The sequence below is a fragment of the Lissotriton vulgaris genome, chromosome 1_2, assembly GCF_964263255.1.
Source record: "Lissotriton vulgaris chromosome 1_2, aLisVul1.2, whole genome shotgun sequence".
In the NCBI taxonomy this organism is placed as follows: Eukaryota; Metazoa; Chordata; class Amphibia; order Caudata; family Salamandridae; genus Lissotriton; species Lissotriton vulgaris.
In genome coordinates this window covers 308,951,651-308,972,159 of record NC_141686.1, presented here as the reverse complement: position 1 = coordinate 308,972,159, position 20,509 = coordinate 308,951,651, and the positions used below count along the sequence as shown (strand labels likewise).

Here is a 20,509-nt window from a genome sequence, read left to right as displayed (position 1 = left end):
GTTGCTGCTGTAAGGCAGATGGCGCCGCTCGAGGCTCATCTTGCCGCACGGACTTATTGTCTCAGCCGTGCATCTCATTAGGCACGTCCCTTTGATGCCTGTATCTCGTGTTTCTCGATACCTCCCCTTTTACACCCTTTCCGATCTCCCCACTGTCTCCGTCTTCCTCTGCACCTGTCTTCGTTCCTATTTCGATCTACTTTACTGCTGATTGGAATTTGCTAATGGTGGGAAGATGGGTTTTTACAGTTGGGAACCGCCAAATGTTTCCGCACTTATGTTCCGGACCTTGTGTGTTTCAAAGTGACCAAAGCGACCCCTCTGGGAGCTAAATGTGGGAACCGGGTTGTAAACTTTTGTGTTCAATGTTATCCTATGGGTAAAAACTGTATAAAAGGAGCGATCCACAGAACCAATTTGAAGCAGTCTCCCCGAACTACACTCGATGTACTTCCTGTGACTTCTGTGTTCCCTGCAGCAAATAAACCTTGAATCTTTGACGCCGAAGGAAGTGTCCCGTGTCTCTGTGACTTGTACGCCGGAGCAGGTTACCCACGAAGGTTTCAGGTGTTGTGCCCTGGCACCGCTGGGTCCAAAAGAACCCAGTCCTTCAACATAATACAGAAATAGATATATGTGATTGTAAGCACCAATATAGAAAAATGTTGGTATATTCTTACCATAGTGCTAAAACAATGAATACAGGCAAGCATAAAAATACATGACAGTAATAAAGCGTACTCCTATGATACAACCCTATCTAAATGTACCTAAGTGTACCTAACAAGTATGTAGGTGTGGAGCCAAGAAATCCCCCTAGGAAAAAGCCAACCCCACTACCTGAATTGAAAGACTGTGGGACCCCGTCTTGGTCTCGAGATGGACACCCAGCGAGGGATGTCGGATCACTGGGTGCTGGAGTCTCTGTGTGCAGGAAACTCAGTGGTTCCCGTCAGTGTGTCTGCATGGAAGTCCTTTTCTCCTCTGCCTGCCTTTGCAAAGATATGGGGCCAGATGTATGAACCCTAATACCGATTGGTAACGGCCGAAATTACCGAATTTCGGCCGTTACCGACTGGTATTAGGCATTTGCTGGCATGGCTTGAAGACGTGGTGCTGGCATGGCATGGAGACAAGGTGCTGACATGGAGATATGGTGCTGGCATGGCATAGAGACATGTTGCTAGCGTGGCATGGAGACATGGTGCCTGTATGGCGCAAAGAGATGGTGCTTGCATGGCATGGGGAGGTGGTGCTGACATGGCATTGAGAGGTGGTGCTAGCATAGCATGGAGACATGGTGCTGACATACATGGTATGGAAATGTGGTGCTGGCATGGCACAGAGTTGTTGTGCTGGCATGGCATGAAGACACAGTGCTGGCATGGCACAGAGATATGGTGCTGGCATGGCATGGAGATGTGGTGCTGGCACGGCATGGAGACATGACGCAGGCATGGCACTAAGGCATTGTGCTGGCACAGCAGTTTTTGTCTTAGGTACAGTATTTCTCAGCCCACCTTCCTTATTATTTCTGAATTAGGACCAGGTATCTGATTTTTCAACCTTCCAATTCCAAGCTTGTTATTTGGTGGCACTGCACTCACCAGTTCGATCCCGCAGACCTCCTTGCTTGAGGTGTGATTGGCCACCGCTGCTCATGTTGCTCCTTAGATCTGAGGACCTGCCTCTGCTCTACTGTATTCTCCACCCCAAGTCCTCTGCTCCGACAGCCATAGAGATCTTCATAGCATCTCCTAACACATCCTTAATGTCATGGCTGATTGGATTCATCCCTTACCACCACAGCTCGCATGTTGCTCTTTTGGTCTGATGACCTGCCTCTAATCCAGGGGTCTCCAACCGGTCGATCGCGAGCTACCGGTAGCTCGCAGAGGCCCTGTGAGTAGCTCGAGCCAGCATTTTTATTTTGTAGCCCTTTATTGTCCTTGGTGTTTTTTCGGCCTTTTTTCAGTAGCAGTTGCCCGCCCTCACCCAAACCTGCTGCTCTGATAAGCTCAATTAAGCTTAGCTGAGGCTGGCGGGGCGGGCTGAAGAGGACGTCATTAGAGTCATATTTGCGCCACCTGCCTTCCGCAGCCAGGCACCGCGCTTTCATCCCGCAGGTCATGTTTCAGTGCAGAGCAGCAGGGGCTGGAGAGCTTTGGAGTGAGCAAGTGGTATGGCACAGGAAGTATTGGACTGCTACCCCACCAGTACCCGCGCCATTAGCATTTTCCAGGCAGGCACCGCTTCTTTGATCCGTTTGTGAAGCAGCAGATCGACCGGTAAGCCCTGGCCTGAATTAGTTGTTCTTGCTGTGTAGTTGTAAGTGCAAGCTGACTAAGCGAGAGGACGCTTCCTACAATTCTTTCCTAGATTTTGATCAGACCGCTTTTTGTTTCAGGATGGCACTGTGCATGTCCAATGTTGTGCGTTTGCAGCCTGCAGAATCTCTTGCCTGAATTAGTCGTAGCATAATTGTGTGCCCGTACCTCAGCATTAGTATTTCTCAGCCCCAGGCGCCAAAAATATTCTTGCCCAGAACCACGGTCCGATCAAGAGTATGGATGGCGTGAAGAGAGTGAGGAGGGGGAGAAGTGATTTGTGATGCCAACCATTAAAATAAAAATGTCAAAACGTACTTCATATTATTGGTAGTGAAACACACCTAAACTGATCGTACCAAAATTCACTAATTTAAAATGCACTTGTGAATTACAATGTTTTGTGCAACATGTCGATTCCCAGAGATAGCATTCCCTGATGGAAAATAAAACTACGGTGGCCGTTTCCTGTTTTAAGCCTTTAAGATGCTGAAAATTGATTTTTGGTGACAGTTACACTTAAAGGCCAAGAATGTGCATCGCGTGCCATGATGTCTAACTCAATGGCAAACTTTTGGAGTGAGCAAACATGGCAAGGACTGAAATCTAAACAAGTTCTGCAAACAACATCCGTGGGATGCAACAAAAAGAATTAGCAGGATAGTAAAGATTTCACAGCAAACTTCATTTTCATCACGATATAGATTGCTGGCTTATTATATGAAATATTCTAAAAATAAAATGATTTGCAGGGGGATCTTGAAGTACAGATCCCCTGATTGAAGCTCTCAAAGTATAGTGGGTGTGAATGGATGCCAACTCAGAAGTTATAAATACCTCTGCTCAGAGATGTTTTTATACATGGGCAAAGTGGACTCTGGCCCCCTGGAAGGCCCCAGCCTTCCGGGGGGCCATGATAGAGCAAGTTCTGTTGTTCACAGAGTCTTGCCTTCATTCATAACTGTGAATAGTTCTTCAACATATTGTTTAACTTTAATTTATTGTTAATGTCTGTGAAAGTCTATTACAGACGTTTTTGCAGAGAAATGAATGTTGTATTTATGTTTCTTGCAACATCCATAAATAACGTTCCTATTAGATCAAAACAAGACTTCCTATATGAGAAATAGGAGGGTGTCACATGGATTATTTGCAGTAATATTAGTGAGCTGCTGCATTACAACATTGAAAACACACCCCAGTATACCTGAATATATCAAATGTAACAGCTTTAGAATTTGGACAGAGGTGCCTGTGCACTGTCAGTGACCTAGCATCGAGGGCATGAAAGAGCTGAGAATGGATCATAAATTCAAAGCTGTCCCAAACAGGGGCCCCCAAGATACCTTTGGCACAGGCCCCCAAAGTCCAAAAGATGTCCCTAGCTCTGCTTTTGGCCTGGCTTATAACTCTTCCACTAGGGGACATATTTGCAGTCAGGGCAGGAGAGGAGGGCGGCTCACCTTGATGGGAAGTGGTCTTATGGGAAGCAGTAAGGGAGTCATGTGTGGCCTACAGGTGAAGGCCAGAGATCATCACCATGAAGATTAAGGGTTCATTTCCTCCCCTCCACCCATGGTTACCATCTGTTTAAATTTGATTACATTTCGACTAATTAAAGGGTTCACCAACATGGATAATGGGAAGGATTTCATGTTGAGAAGCACGGCAAGGCCAACCAATGCGCTGATTAGCTCAGATGTGGTCAGCGTTTCTAGGGAACTCAAGTATTTTGTTCATACCACAGTATGGGCTCTGAATAAATTAGGCGTGCCTTAAAAAGTCAATGAAGCTGCGCGTGAGAGAGTCTCTTGGAAAAATTCGCCTGTTGCTTGGCCCTTAGTAGCTCACGATGATTTTCACTGATCAGAAGTAGCTCTCACTGCAGAAAAGGTTGGAGACCCCTGCTCTAATCCATCCCAAGTCCCCTTCTCCAACAGCCATTGAGAACTTAATCGCAACTCCTAACGCTTCCTTCATCTCTTATGTGATTGGCTAGTCTCCATGACGTGATCCACCATGCCTCTCCTGATCATGCTTTGCAGTTCCTCTGCAGGAACTGCTGACACTGGGAGATCCGTCCTTTCCCATTGTGCAGTATTCCGAGGCCACTATGTAATCGGGAGATCACTCATATCAGTGTTCAAAATTATTATCCCTGAAGGTCCTACATAGAAACTGTTTTTGATTAATCAGGAGTTCCTCAAAAGTTGTTTGCCTTTTTGTTGATACAAAGTCATTTCTATGCACATTGGCCCGTAAGGTGAAGCCCTGATCAAAGTACAGAACCGGATGCTGAGAATGCGTGTTTAAACCCACCTGTTATGTGTGTTTGTGACTCCACCTTGGGGTGCGAGACCCTTGCATGTGGTGCTTATGATGATTTTGTATATTTGGTCTACAGTTGTCTCTTGCGTGGCTGATGAATCTGGTGAGCTTCGCTGTGGCCATTGCAGGGATTGTGATCATCGCCTACGACTTCATATGGTTCAACTGGTACAACCATCTCTCCTCTGAACTTTGTACTCGAGTGTATTATGGCTCCTACTTTTCTACTCGACCACCGTCCCCAGACTGCTTGAGTTTGCTTGACAAGTTCATGGTAAGTAGAGGCTCCATTCCTCATCCCTGAAGGCTGGGACAAGGAACCCACGAGTCTGCCTACACACAGCCACATAGCGACTAGCATGTGTTGAGCACCCCCACCCCTGAAGAACAAAGATGCATGCCATTGACATTCGGGAAAGGGCAGTACACTACTTATTTATTCCCGGGGGACTGAGCTATACACACGAATGATAATCCGCAGCATTAGTAGAGTTGAGAGTAGGCAGCCCTCTGTTGCCTACGCTGCTCTAGTATTAACATGTGGGATATTCAGAGAACTGCTTGACCTCGCCATGCCTGTACTATGCAGACATCATTCTTACTCACCACCGGCCCCTCTCTATCCCTCAGAAGGTCCTCCTCTGCTTCTCTGTGGGGCTGAAAATTCACCAAAGGCTCCCCTGCCTTACGGATTGGTTTGTACTGTAGAAATAACACAGACACAGTGACCAGTGGCCATGACTTAGAAGATGAGAAGCGAAAATGGCAGCGAGTGAACCAGACAGGGAGATGACAGAAAAAGAGGAGAGATTTGTTGGCAGAAAAGGTGACCGGGTGGAGGAGATTGTGGTAGACAGTAAAGACAACTAGTACAGATAGTGTGAATGAAAGGATGAAAGCAACAGGTATTGACAGGAACAAGAGGCGTTTCTGACATCCAAGAATTAGTGGTGTTGGGAGACCAAATCTTAAGGTAAGGGGTTTATCTTCAACCTTGCCAAGAAATTGTAAAAAAATTGATTTAATATGAAGACCCAGAAATTACCACCTCAGGCAGAAGAGCTCCTCTCCAGTGGCTGGGTTATGGTGGTGGGTTATGGTTGAGGGCAAAGAACCCATACGCTAGAGCATCCGACAGCAAAGCAACCGCGCAGACAAATCATACATGTGCCGGCTTCAGACAGCCCCTGAACTTGATTTGAAATGAGCTCCTGGTTACCTTCAGCGGCCCTGGTTCTTGGAGAGGAGGGTGTCCATGAGTGATGATGCATCTAAGTGTTGTTTCTTCTCTCCTTTGCAGAGTGTGCTCACTGGCATCAGGATCCTGCTGCTGGTGGCCACCTCCCTGGCCCTCTGCATTGCCTTGTGGTCCTTAGGCTATGGCTGTAAGACCCTCTGCTGTAAGCTGGCCTCACTAAAGGTACATACAAGGGCTTGTGGTGCCTGCCTGTCCTGACTGCTTCTTCTGAATGAGGTGGCGGGGTATGAAAGGATGTGTTCTGTGGTGTTGTGAATCATCGCACTGACACCCGCAGCTGTTTTTGGATGAACCCAGGTATATGCCCCCAGCAGTCTTCCTTCCCCTAAATACCGTTCCGCCAGCCATACTAAATGACACTGTCTTGTGGTTTCCACTTTCCAGCAGGAACTGCGTCTGTTGGACAACATGAACATTGGGATTGGTGCTAGACTGATTCTACGCACCGCCTCAGGATATGTTTGCCTACAGACCAGCTAGCTCACAGTGTCCCCATAAGCACCCCACACCCAAGCAAGGTTACGAAGGGTCTGGGCAACATTAGACAACCCAGATCCCCTCTGGAATCATGATAACCGATCTAGAACCCTTTCGCTCAGTCACTCTGCTCTCTCAGAGAAGTATACAAAGGATGCACAAAGGGCCGTTTTCAATATTTATTGAACCATTGCTGTTATGTATAAAATATATGTGCTGCGATAATCAATAGACTGAAACAGATAAAGGTGATAGTAATATGAGGACAGTGAACACAATGAACAGCTCTACCATCGTGCTAAAACTATGTGTATGTGCGGGCGTATAAGTACTCAATATAGAGTACCCCTACAGTGCGTTTCTAAACCTAGGGTGTCTAGAGTGCACGTATGCTCTGCCAGGAGTCCCCTATTGGATGATCCGTAACTTTTACCCGAAGGCAAAGTATGTATGTCCCCGTCTTGGTCTCGATCTGAACCTCCCTCCTCGTAGAGGGATCGACAGGACCTAGCTGGACAGAAACACCAGCATCGTGGTGACCTCCCAGTGACCACTGACTGCTCCCCCAATTGAGTACGGTAGTGAATGTGTATTTATAATAACGGTGACCATGCTGCCGTGTCGTTGCCTCAGCTGGGCTGACATTGTTTACGATTTCTTGATAGCAGAGTCGGCTTATGGGTGAAACAACAAACGACACCCTTTGCACAATGCCCGTACACAGAATGCTCAAGGCACCGTGGTAGTGTACAAGCGAAGTGATTTTGTAAGCAATACAGTTTCAGACAAACAAGTCCTGCATTGCCACACATGCAAATGTGTCAAAAGGCATTGTGTGGAAGAGAAGGCAACTTAAGAAAACGCATCCGTAAAAAATGGCGGCATTTCTAACTGAGCCTGAACAAGTCAAGTGACAGCAGAAAGCACCTCTCTTTTTTGACTGTTGTTTTTCGCAGCCTTCCATCGTGCAAAGGAACTTTAGAAACCCTGGTTAGCAGTCGAAACATGAGAATCGGACACTTACTATGTGAGGGGCTCTCTGTATTTCAGTGTTTGCCGCACTCTGATGATAATAGGGTGTGGGAGCCAGCAGACTCCTAAGGGAGTCTGGACAGACGTCATGTTTGGCCCCCGCAGCCAGAGTGAAAGACAGGCCATCAAATATTTAGCATATGAATCGTGCAGCAAATGTCATATAAAAATAGAAAACTCTTTAAAATTCCAAAAAGGTTTATATTCTTCATCTTCACCTTCGTGTTTAGGTTTAGTACATCACCGCACTGAGTGACAGTTATTAAACGTAATAGCTTCAAAACCTGAACTTAGTAATAGTCAAGAATCCCTGGAGAACAAACAGACAATACACAAACCAGGAGACAAGGCAGACTGCCGCGCGATGTCTGAATGGCACATATTTTTATTTTCGGCGTAGTGACATCATCTTTTAAAAATGTCCAAGGGAGCTTTGGTATGACATTTAAACTGACTTATTGTAGTAATAGAGCGCGGGTTCACCTGCCTAAGATTTTACCATACTCACCTGGGCCCATAAACACATATACACTTTGAACAGGTAAAACTACGCCAAACCAGTGATTTATTTAACCTTTTAGGACCTATACCTTGAGTTACCATTCCATGTCACCGGTACCTAATGTCCTAAGGGATCAAGGGAGTTAGCAAGAAAATAGGTAGCAAATAAACATTTGCACTCATAAATAACCACAGACTCGGGAAAGATTTAAATGCTTTATCTAAATATTTTCTTACTAAATTAATCAGAGGTTGATCAATTAGAAACAATATAATCAGAGTAAAACGATGCAGAAATATTGTAAGACTTTTGTTAAGCATTGAAACATAGGAAGGGTAAAAAGAGGGAAACAGCACAATGACATATCCTGCTCAGCTTTATATTTACCTAGAATGGTGTGAAGACCAACCCTGGCCACGGGCTGGGATAAAGGACAGGACCCCCGATAGTTCAGGTGCCAACAGGACAGGACAGGTGCAGACCAGAATCAGGAAAGTACGGACCAAATTGGATCAGGACAAGACCACCGCAGGTTAGGACTGGTACCCACAGCTAAAGTGCAACGCCAGCGTCACACTCCTCTCTGCAGCTAACAGTCGAACCCAATTGGGTTAGCAAATCTTCTCCCTCAGGAACCCCTATTGGGTTATCGAACTCCTTCCCAGAACCCCGACTGGGTTATCGAATCTTCTGACAGAGTGCTCTGCCAGCACCTCTGCTCCCGAATTTTCGGTCAGAGTGCTCCGCCAGCACCTCTGCTCTCGATCGCCTATTGAGTGCGTTGGGTCAGTGACAGGTCAGCTATTCGGACAAGTCAGGCAATCTAACTAGCTAAGCCTACCTTAGATATACCATTTTCACGGGTAGTGTACCACCCCCCAATGTTGCAAATGTGTGAATTCCCTCAATTTGATTGGTCAAAAAACGAGGAGAGGTCATCACACAGTACCAGTTATGACGTCATTTCTTTAAATTATTCAAATTGATGCTCCCTCCCATGTTCTTATTTTCTCATGCACTTTTATTCCACCCAACAATGGTTGCTTCAATAACAAATACAATGCATAGAAATATTGGTAAGTTGTCTTCCTCAGAGGGTAAAAGTTCATTTTCCCTGTCGCATCTTCCTGTCAGGCTATCACTGGCACTCATTCAATGCCATGGCTTGTGGACTCTTGGAAATGTAGAGCATGCGCAGTAGCGGGACCCAAGATGGTGCAACAAAGTATTTTGATTTGATAAACAAGAGCTAATAACAAAGTCAAAGAAAAACAGTTTTAGAACTTAGAATAAATGAATGTACTGTATACCACTACTCTCTATTCTATTCCCATTATTTTATTTTAACTATAGCATTAAGGATTAAGCAGAACGAACAGCTTAGCGAAAGCAGCAGTGCAAGCTTTATCACTTTAAAACACAGAGTAGCCATCTTACTTCTATTGCGCAGAAGCAAGAATTTCCCACCAAGCAGAGAGAATACGTCATGTCACGTGAGTGTGACAGACGCATGCGCAGAAAAGTTCCCGCGTTGTGGCAGCCATTTTAATGCTTTTGAGTTACGATTAGTAAAAGCACATAGAAAAGCTTCCCCTAGATACTAGAAATGTTGTGTTTTGTATTGTTAGTAATATGAAACATGTTGGTCAATACATTACTCATTATTTTGAGAGAATTGAGTCCAAGCAAGGCGCTTTACGTGCGAAACCTTGCTCTATCAGTAGGTGTTTGTAATGATGAGAAGCCCACAAGTGATCATATGGTTATATGATAGTTTATTCCAAGTAACATAGAGAGACCCCACCAGGAGCATCCAGCAAGGTGCTTAGCCCAGCCAACCGTGTACTCAAGGCAGAACACCAACATTCTGATAGAAACATCACATGAACATTCCATTAGTGGTAGAGAAGGAATGCATTGAGAATACCAAAATACCACACATCCTCTTTTCTCAAACAGAAAACAAAAAGCTAAAAACAGCCACAGAGAACAGGAGGAAATGAAAGCAAGTAAATTGAGCAAAAGCGGGAAAAGGAACAGCAAAGAGTAAACACCCATAAAAAAGAAAAAGAAAGAAGAATGGAAAAACATATAAACCATCCTCCCTTCTTACACCATATAAACCATCATCCCTTCTTACAGAACTTTAAGGAAGAAAAAGAGTGGAAGGCAATAAGAAAATAGAAAGAACAAAAGAAACCTTCATTTCAAGAACAAGGAAGATGAGGAACAGTAGAGGTGAAACCTCATCTAAACACTATTATCTCTAAGCAGAATACAATTACATAATGCAAAAGATAATAGTGCAAAGTGCACAGTACCTTAGAATTGTCACAGCGCTCAGTTGAGGATGAGGGAAAAATTTCACTTGTCCTGCTGTCTGCTGCATCGCAATACATAAACGTGTGAAATAAAAACGGCCAGAATGGTTGGCATTAAAACTCCGAAAGACGTTGAGGCAGACAACGTAAACAGCGCTGGTAACATCAAGGACTCCCAAAACAAACATGGCGACACGCACAGTGACGCAAAGCAGGGTGGCTCACGGCGCTTCCTCACACCAAACCACATCGGGAGATCCGGCAGAGAAGACAGCACGTCACAGGAGCTCCGTTGAAGACAGCAGGTGAGAGCGTGCACAGTGAAAGACACGCGCTGAATTTTAAAATGAGGAAAAGCATTTGAACTGACAATGGCTTCAGTGGCTCCTATTTTCGCTCAGAAACAAAGAAAATAATGTACAAAAAAAAAGGAATCTCCACAAAAAATTATTAAGCTTTGGTATACCTTGGTGGTAAGCGGGCGAAACAGGCAGAAATCACCACAACGCATCCTTTGTTCACTCACATGACATGGAGCGAGCTCTGTAGAGAAAAGTCTCCTCTGGGCAAAGACTTTAAATAAGTTAACATCCAATAGAAATAAGTCACTGCTGCATAATGTATCCATACTTGAACAGTCGCACATCTTCCCCAGAGAGATTAATGCCTAACCTCACGTGAACAATTCAGAAAAGGGGGTGGTGATGAACAGAGTGTCTGAATTAAGCAGACCACTCTTACCCAGTCCAAAGATCAGGGCTTGATCCATCACCGTTATTTATCTCACTGCACCATCCCAGCTCAGAACCTGGCTATATGCAAATCAGTCTGTCCCTGGCCCAGTGCATCATGGGAACAGGGCAGACTAAACTACCAAGCCAATTCTTCACCAGAAAGGAGACAAGCTACCGGGGACCGGTTTCTGGCATTTCAGCCTTCTTCGGCCCGGCTTGCTTGAATCCTGATGGTGCAGTGAGAAAGGGACTCATGTCTGAGTATACCCTGCCACACCTATAGTGGCCAAAAACGATTCAGAAAAGGGGGTGGTGATGCATATAGCCAAGTTCTGAGCTGGGATGGTGCAGTGAGCTAAAAAACGGTGATGGATCAAGCCCTGATCTTTGGACTGGGTAAGAGTTGTCTGCTTAATTCAGACACTCTGTTCATCACCACCCCCTTTTCTGAATCATTTTTGTCCACCATAAGCGTGGAAGGGTATACTCAGATGTGAGTCCCTAGCTCATTGCACCATCAGGATTCAAGCAAGCCGGGCCGAAGACGGCTGAAATGCCAGAAACCGGTCCCCGGTAGCTTGTTTCCTTCCCAGTATAAGAATTGGCTTGGTAGTTTGGTCTGCCCTGTTCCCATGATGCACTGGGCCAGGGTCAGACTAATTTGCATATAGCCAAGTTCTGAGCTGGGATGGTGCAGTGAGCTAAAAAACGGTGATGGATCAAGCCCTGATCTTTGGACTGGGTAAGAGTTGTCTGCTTAATTCAGACACTCTGTTCATCACCACCCCCTTTTCTGAATCTAACCTCACGTGAATGCACTACACAGGATGAGCCAGGAACTGTAAAGATTTGTGTTTACTCTTGAGGGCACAGCTCCAACACAGCATATAGTAGACTCTCCTTGTAAATAGGACAACTGGCAGAGTTGGCAAATAAAATGCTTACCCTCCTGTGAGGATGGAGCGTGAGTCCCAATGTGAAGAAAAACAGGCTTACCCAGCGTGAGGGCACAGCTCCAACTTAAAATTTGTAGACTCACTGGTACACAGGACAACTGCCAGACTGCTGTGGGCGCCGGTTGTAGGTCACTGGTGGAGTCATGCTGGCAGTTGGGGAAGCTTTTCTTGTTGCAGGAGGTCCTTTCTTAATTTGTAGTTTTCTTTCTTAATTTGAAATTGTTTAAAGTACTTCTAGACTTGACAGATGTAGGTTCTTTCTAAAGATCGTCGCCAATATGTAATGATGAGAAGTCCACACGTGATATTATGGTTATATGATAGTTTATTCCAAGTAACATAGAGAGACCCCACCAGGAGCATCCAGCAAGGTGCTCAGCCCAGCCAACCGTGTACTCAAGGCAGAACACCAACATTCTGATAGAAACATCACATGAACATTCCTTTAGTGGTAGAGAAGGATTGCATTGAGAATACCAAAATACCACAGTGTTCTCAAAATAACTCGACACTGAGAGGATATAAGGTGCAGTGAAGTGAAGTGATTACTCTGATATCACACAAGGAGGTGGGACTTGAGCTAGGATTCCTGGTTCCAAATTGTGCGTCCATCCCTTAGATGGACCGTTAGTTTGTGTTTGTTTCTCTAGCTTAATAAATTAGTAGTCTGAGTTCAGCTTCCAAAACAAATCCTGTTCAGTCATTAGAACTGTTTACTTAACAAAGTTCATTTCATTTTTGTTTTAAATGAGGCAAAATCAAAAACAGTGCATAGGTTGGTCCACACAAGGTAATCCAGCAAACAGGAATGGGTTTAATTTGCATCAAAATTTGGGTTCATACCAATGGCAGGGGGACGTGGGGGAGGAGGAGGGTGTTAAGAAAAAAATACACATGCCTCTCATGGCGGCATCTCTCCTCCGTCATCTCTTCCTGACGAGTCCTGGAACGGAAGCAGGAAGCACACAGGCTCCCCAAGCCAATCACAAAGCTGTGGTCCCCCTGACAACAGTGTTGCGATTGGTCTGGGCACCGTGGTTCAGCTCTCAGACAGGGACTGCGAGCCTGTGCGTGTTCTCCACCCAGGCTGTGCCTTACAGCCAGGGGAGAACATGCTAAGTGCGCATGACTGCTTGGCCGGCTCAAGATGGCTGGGCAAACAGTCATGTGCACTTAGAGACGGTTAACAACTCCCCCCTCTGCTCTGAGGGCAGCCCCGCTGTGGACCGCAAAACTGCCTCAGCAGGGAAAAGCAAAATGATAATAAAATTGTCTAATTATCATTTTATTTTTTCCTTTTTTTACACTGTTGAAAAGCAGTAGGATGACACTCCTCCACCTTAGCGGAGGAGCCGCACTGGTTCCTACTACAAAGTGAAGTGGACGGAAGAGTGGGTTTTATTTATTTTTTTAATTCTTTTTGTTAGCAAAAGAAATCAACAATACAACACACAAACAATGACCAGGGGTTATCGGGTGACCACAGTTACATATTTATGGATGCTGCTCCCGACAATGACAGCGTAAGATTAAGAAGAAAGGAAACGGGCCTAGGCGTCCTCCCTGTCCATTTCTGTAGGTTCCAGGTCTGGCGGCTCACAGATATCACCACAATAGGCATTCCAGGTTCCCCAGATCTTGACCCATTTGCGGGGTCGCCCCCTGGATAGATACACTGACTTCTCACGAAACATACACCAGTCAAGATCTTCCATCCATTTCCTTACCCGAGGTGCCCGAGAGGCACCCCAGAGCTGCGCTATGTTTCGTTTAGCGATCACACACGCAAGGATCGCCCAGACCTTACCATAGCTCGGTAGGTCCGTAGGCTCCCACACATTCAACAAGCATCTCCTGGCCTCCAGCTCAACCCTCACTCCCCATACTTCACTCATTTTTGAATGTATCTTGGTCCAGAATTCACGAACCCTCTCACACTCCCACAATATGTGCAGGAACATTCCAGGTAGCCCACACCCTCTTCGGCAATCAGCAGACCCAGCCAAGCCCATCCTCTGCAATCCCGGGCCCGTGACATAGGAGCGATGCAAAATCCTAAGTTGGACCAAACAGAGCCTCATAGGGAACGCTACTTCCTTGGGGCATGCCACCGCCTCCCTCCAATCCTCCTCATCAAGAACAAAGCCATCAGCAACCCACTGTCTGCGCAACAACACCAAGGGGTCCTCTGTGTGGTTGATCAGCTTGCTACACGTTAAGGAGATAACTCTAGTGGGTACTAGGCCATCGAGCAAACAATCCTCTAATGGGGAGGCCACTGGGGGTGTCTCACCGCTGGGGACAGCGGCGCTCAGAGCATGCCTGATCTGGAGGTACCTAAACCGTTCTGTCTCATTCAGCTGATATTTAGCCTGTAATTCCTCAATTGTCAGCAACCTATCCTTACCCCATATATCGCGAACTTGCGTTATACCAATTAAGTTCCAGCGATCAAACCCCTTGGTCTTCCAGAGCATCCCCAGCATCTCATAACTCCACAAGGGAGTAGCCAAAGTCAAGCGACCAGCTCACTTGAGGTGCTTATTGGCCTCATGCCATACTCTAGTGGAGATCGAAGGAGGCCCCACCAACGGGAATCGACCACGCTTCGCATATAGAACACAGGTGTACTCTCCCCCCGGCACTTGACCGCGGTCCATCGCATAACCAGGGTCTATCGGCGAACCGTATATAGCATGGTTTATGGTGGCCAACTGTGACGCCCAATAGTATTTCCGAATGTTAGGCAAACCAATGCCTCCGTCGTACCACGGCAACATCAATTTTGGCAAGGCAATGCGCGGCCTCCCCTCCCACAGGAGGCTACGCTGTAAAGACTCAATCTCACTGAAGTACGACTGTGGCACAGGGTCGAAGGAGTTCTGTAGTGCATATAGGAATCGTGGGAGAGCCATCATTTTAAAGAGGATGGCTCGGCCCAGAGGGAGAGTGGGAGCGTTTTCCACCGTGCAACATCTGACCGGAGTCTAGCTAAGGGGGGCAATAGATTCAACCGGAAGCGCACCTTGGGATCACCGGAAATCTGGATCCCTAGATAGCGAAAGCTAACCGACTCCAGTCTCACAGGACAATTTTCAGGCACTCTAGGGGGGTCTTCGCTCAGCACAAAAAGGACGGATTTCGCCCAATTGATCGCAAAACCAGAATACCTGCAGAAGATGCCCAAAACGTCCATAAAGACAATAAGGGAGCTGCGTGGGGAGGTCAAGTATAGTAAAATATCTTCAGCATAAAGCGAAATCTTGTCCTCCCAGTCCACGGTCCAACGCAGCCCTCTGATCGAGCGGTCCCACCGCACCCAGGCCGCTAGCGGTTCCAAAGCCAAAGCGAATAAAAGAGACGAGAGGGGGCATCCCTGTCGTGTCCCTCTTCCAAGAGAAAAGTCATGCGACCTATGGTTATTCACGACCACGCGAGACATGGGGGCCGAATATAAAAGACGGACCCAGCCAATAAATACAGGGCCAAATCCCAGCTTCGTCAAGACCGCAAATAGGTAAGGCCACTCCACGCGGTCAAAAGCCATGGTGGCGTCGAGTGACAACAAAACTGATGGTTCATGGATGTGAGACGCACCCGCCACCACCCCATGCAAATGACAGAGATTAAGTGCGGTGTTACGCCAAGGCATAAAACCGGACTGATCTGGATGGATCAAGGTCGAGATAACCTTCACCAACCGGGTGGCTAGCAGTTTGGCCAAAATCTTGGGCTCCGCATTCAACAAAGAAATAGGGCGGTACGAAGAGCAGTCTAGTCTAGGTTTATCCTCCTTATAGATTACAACAATGTTGGCGACTTGTTGGTCGTACGGCAGGATGCCCCGATCCCGGCTTTCCATGTACATATCCTTCAGATACAGAGCCAATCTGTCTGCATGTGGCTTAAACAACTCGATGGGAAGGCCATTGGGGCCTGAAGCCTTACCAGAGTGGGCCCCTTATAGCCATTGCCACCTCATCGTCGGTGAGGGCGGAGTCTAGTAAATTCCTATCATCGTCCGACAAGGCAGGCATCGGTATATCACGGATCATGTTGGCGTTGTCGACCTCTGTAAACATTCCAGCCGCGGTGTATATCTCCTCATAATATTGCGCAAATTCCTGAACTATCGACTGGGGATCCGACGTGACCGCGGGGCCCACATTCAGTTCCGGGACCAAACGAGACCCCCAGTCACCCTTTTCCAACCAGGCGATCAACTTCCCCGCCTTGTCGCCGTGCTCATAGATTCTACTCTGCGTTGAGGCGTGTTGCGCCTTCACGCCATCACGCGTCATAGACTTGTATTCTTCCCGGAGTAGCCCGAGGCGATGACTCGCCCCAGGGTCGCTCCCCGAGGAAGCTGCGATATCCAGTGCCACAAGCTCCGCCTCCACTCTATCTAGTTCCTCCCTCCTCTTCTGTTTCTGCCCGGATACAAGGGAGATGGCCTCTCCTCTTATTACAGTCTTGTACGCCTCCCAAAGAGAACACCTCGATGTGACCGAACCTTCGTTTTCGCGAAAAAAACTATCTGTGACCCGCTTAAGTTCCTTTTTCACCACAGGGTCTTTCAGATACCACACACTTATGGGAGCTATTCTACCAATATCACCCTGCCCCAAACACAGCCGAAGCCAAATCGGTGAGTGGTCGGAGACCCCCCTCGCCAAATGGGCCACTTCACTAATTAAGGTCGCCTGAGCCGCCGGCAAAAGGACATGATCAATTCTGGAGAGGGAATGGTGCGCCGCAGAGGCATGTGTATACTCAGTGGCACTCGGATGTCTGAGACGCCAAGCCTCTAACAACTCTGACGTGGAAATGAAGTCGGGTAGCCACCTACGAGAGGGCAACAACACACGGGAGGGGCGCCTATCCATGACTGCATTAAAATCCCCGCCCAGCACCATAATGCCGACGGGCAGTGTGAGAAATATCCGACCTAAGTCACAAAACGTGTCAGCCTGCAATGCCGGGGGGACATAAATAGACACAAACGTGACCGGCTTACCCTTTCTGAGACCAGATACACCTATATAGCGACCACGATTGTCATACCAAGTAGATCGGATCGTGAAGGGAAAGGAGTTCTTCACTAATATGCCCACTCCCCTTGATCCAGAAGTAAAACCAGCGTGAGCAACAAGCTTATACCCTCCCCTGTACAACGCCATACATCGCTTCCCCATTAGATGCGTTTCCTGCAGCAAAACGACATCAGGCATGTGCCGTCTAATGAGTTGACTCACAATAGTGTGTTTTATCTTGTCACCCAACCCATTCACATTCCAGCTAAGGACGGAGAACCCCAGGCCCTGTCTAGCAGCAGCCATGCATCCTTCCAATAAGGAACAGGAGATCCGAAGGCCCCCTTAGCAATCTCTGGTCACTTACAACAAACAAAGCAACACATAGAAGTTCCCAACAACCAGACCCCCAACCCCCACCCTGCATCCCTGCATATAGTAAACGCTCATCCCCAACTCGCAGTGTGCCTGTCTCCCCCACAAACAAGTATCTAAAAGTAGAAAAACTGAGGAGGACCTTACAACAGGCCGCCCGCCCCCACCACCCCAAACCAACCATTATCCCCCCATACCGGAAGAATAACATGTATGAAGAGTCTTGAGCAGAATGAATTAATAGAGAAAAATTGTCCAGAAGGGGGGTGGGGGGGGGGGGGGGGGGAAGAACGAACAGCCCCATCCAGACCCCCTGCACCAGCGATAGAATGAGTGCGGCTTACAGTCATAAGCAGTATGCTATTCTTCGCGATCCGTTCGGGCCTGAGCCCCGGAGTCCGATGCTTCCACACGGTCCAACCAGTCAGCGGCCACCTCAGGGTTATCAAAGAACCAAGTCTTATCCTCAATCGTGCGGGATACAGCATTGAGTTTTCACATCCCTGTCTCTCAACCGCCGCTTTACGGACATAAAGCCTTGTCGCTGTCTCTGGACCATCTGAGTGAAGTCTGGAAAAAACAACAGCAAAACGTTCTCGTATGCCAACGGACCTGTGGACCTCGCCATTTGCAAGATGGCGTCCCGGTCGCGAAAGTTCAGGACCCGAGCAATAATGGGATGCGGAGATGCCCCGACCTTCGGGCGGCCTCCGGGAATCCTGTGTGCCCTCTCCACAGTGAAAAAATTACTAAGGCCCTTTGGCTTGAGATGGTTCAGGATAAGGCCCTCGACAAAGAGGTCCGGGGTCGCCCCTTCGGATTTCTCCAGAAACCCCAAAATGCGGACATTATTGCGGCGTGCCCGACCCTCATACTCATCGAGCTTGCTATCAAATTGGTGCCGGGCCTCCTTGAGGTCGCCCACTTCCTTTTGGAGCTCAGAGACGTCCTCAAGGAGGCTCGTTGTTTTAACCTCCAAGTTCTTGACCTTCTCGGTAGTTTTGGTGAGGTCAGCCCTGAGAAGGCCCACCTCAATTGCGACAGTGTCCAGTTTTGTGTCCATCTTGCCCAAGGAAGATTGGACCCCAGTAATCGCGGCCATTAGGTCCTTCATAGTGGGGTCATCGCTGACTGAATCCCCTTCGGTACCTCCAACCGGAGGTCGTTTCGCATCACTGGGGGACCCCTTGGAAATGGCATATTTGTCGATGCGATTCGACTGGACCTGTCGATTAGTTTTCGAGGTCTTCTGCTGAGGCTTTTCAGAGTCTCTCAATGCCATCTCAAACGTAAATGCGGGCGAAACCCACCACTCCTCAATCGAGTATGGGTTGGTGCTGCGATGGTCGAACTCCAAGTCAGGTTGAGAGGCGTACGTTGTCCCAGTCGCGACCCAAATGCGACAAAGCAGGACCTGCCCGGCCACTTCCGGTCTCTGTGGCCGATGTTGTTGCACTCCATCCCGGATGGTTCCTGACCCGGATCCCCGGTCTCCGAGACCACAGGCCCCAATTTTCTCAACGACGATATTCGGTCGCCGCGGCCACCAAAAGAACCAGAATTTTGCCTTGTGACTCAGGCGCTGGTCCACCACCCGATGGTAGGGACAGGGCTCAGGATAATGTGCCGGATAGTCGGTCAGGATGTGGCGTCTTGGTCGCTGGCTCGACTCCTCCCCAAGAGTGGGTTTTAAATTCACATCATTGGCTTTTCCTGACTACATCATTTAAAGATGGGTCTTCCGCCCTAAATTGTGTGTAACAGAGGTCAAAGAAATCCCCACATTTTTCTCTCTGGTCACAAGGCTTCAAAAGACCACAGGAGAAGTTCTGGTGGGCTGCAGGCAGCAGGCATCATATGTTCTATGTTCAAACTCCACTTTCAGTGGAAAAGGCTGTAGCAGAAAAGCTGCCTTTCAGGTTTCTACATGGCTGTGTGTACACAACTGTCAGCTGTCCTTCATTTATCAGTTTTTGTCTTTATAAACGAGCATGCAAGAGGGAACGGCACTGCCTAGTGTCTTGGGCTTGGCACTGTTTGCGCTCACCAGTTTCATGGGACATGAGCCAAGCGCCAGAGCCAGCCATTCATTCCAAGCCTGGCTGCAGCTTTGACTAGCGCGTCCTATAGATGATTCTGGCTTTATACACCATAGGCACCCCACTGCCAGTTTGCCCAACACAGCACACTGCACCATGCACCTATGTCCCCCCACCCGAAGCTGTTGTTATTCCACTATGCCCACAATATGTCTTCGGAGTGGCACCCTCCTCCATAGTGTATTTTCCTATGAATGATCTTCGCCTTCTATAACCTCTATTTGGTCTCTTGAAGCCTTTGTGTCCTAAGTGGATGTGTGGCGGGCTTCTCACTTTACGCTTGTGCACTGTCGCCATCGATTGATGCGTCTTTTGGACCCCGAGCATCTATTGAGCTTCCACTTCAGTTCCTCCAGTGCTTAACTAAAATCTGCAATCACAAACCTCATATGATGGAGTCTTTTTCTAATCCCTCTTTGTTTTTCAGGAAGAAGATGTGTTCGCAGTCCATTACGACAAGGAACCGTTGCTCGCCTCCAACCCCATACAGAGTCCTGAGAACCATCCGAAGGTGGAAACTGTGTAGAGGCTTCCCAAGGGTCACCAAGTGTCCATACAAGAGACAAATGGAGCTGACTCCTCAGTGCTCTTCTTTAGTGCTTTTAGTAGAATGTTGCATATTTCCACGTAATAAAGACTATCAATTTCATAATTGTGTATTTTGTCTCTGAGTGCTGCAGGTAGGTGTTTGATGGACAAAGCGCTTGTGAGGTTGCACAGGGTGTATGTTAAGTTGCACAGGGTGCATGTTAAGCAGCACAGGATGAATGTTAAGTAGCACAGGATGGCCCATAGTGTTCAGGCACAATTTTTGTACTATTGGCACCACCCCATTCCATTTCAGCCACACGTGGCTATAGAAATCTATACGGTTGCACTACTTCCGCTTAACACAGCTGTATTTAAAAAATATAAGCGCCCGCAGTGCGAGATTGACACTGTTGAGACTATGCGCTGGGCTTGGAAGAACATTGCAAGGAGAGCACATCAGGAGGTGTTGTATGCGCCGTCGATGCCCCTGGGTGGCAACCCGTTGATAGGTCCCCTCCTGGACCAAGCCGTTACAC

The 20,509-nt window shown here is 47.6% G+C and overlaps 1 protein-coding gene across 1 annotated transcript in view; it reads left to right on the top strand.

Annotated features, from left to right (window-relative positions):
• The window catches only part of LOC147736578 (transmembrane protein 176B-like), a 75,771-nt gene extending 55,681 nt beyond the window's left edge, over positions 1-20,090 (top strand). Inside the window, exons 5-7 of the mRNA XM_086953775.1 lie at positions 4,732-4,929; positions 5,956-6,075; positions 19,870-20,090. Coding sequence (XP_086809901.1) covers positions 4,732-4,929; positions 5,956-6,075; positions 19,870-19,968 — 417 coding nt within the window. The 3' untranslated portion in view covers positions 19,969-20,090. The remainder of the gene's footprint in view (positions 1-4,731; positions 4,930-5,955; positions 6,076-19,869) is intronic.
• Positions 20,091-20,509: the final 419 nt, after the last annotated feature.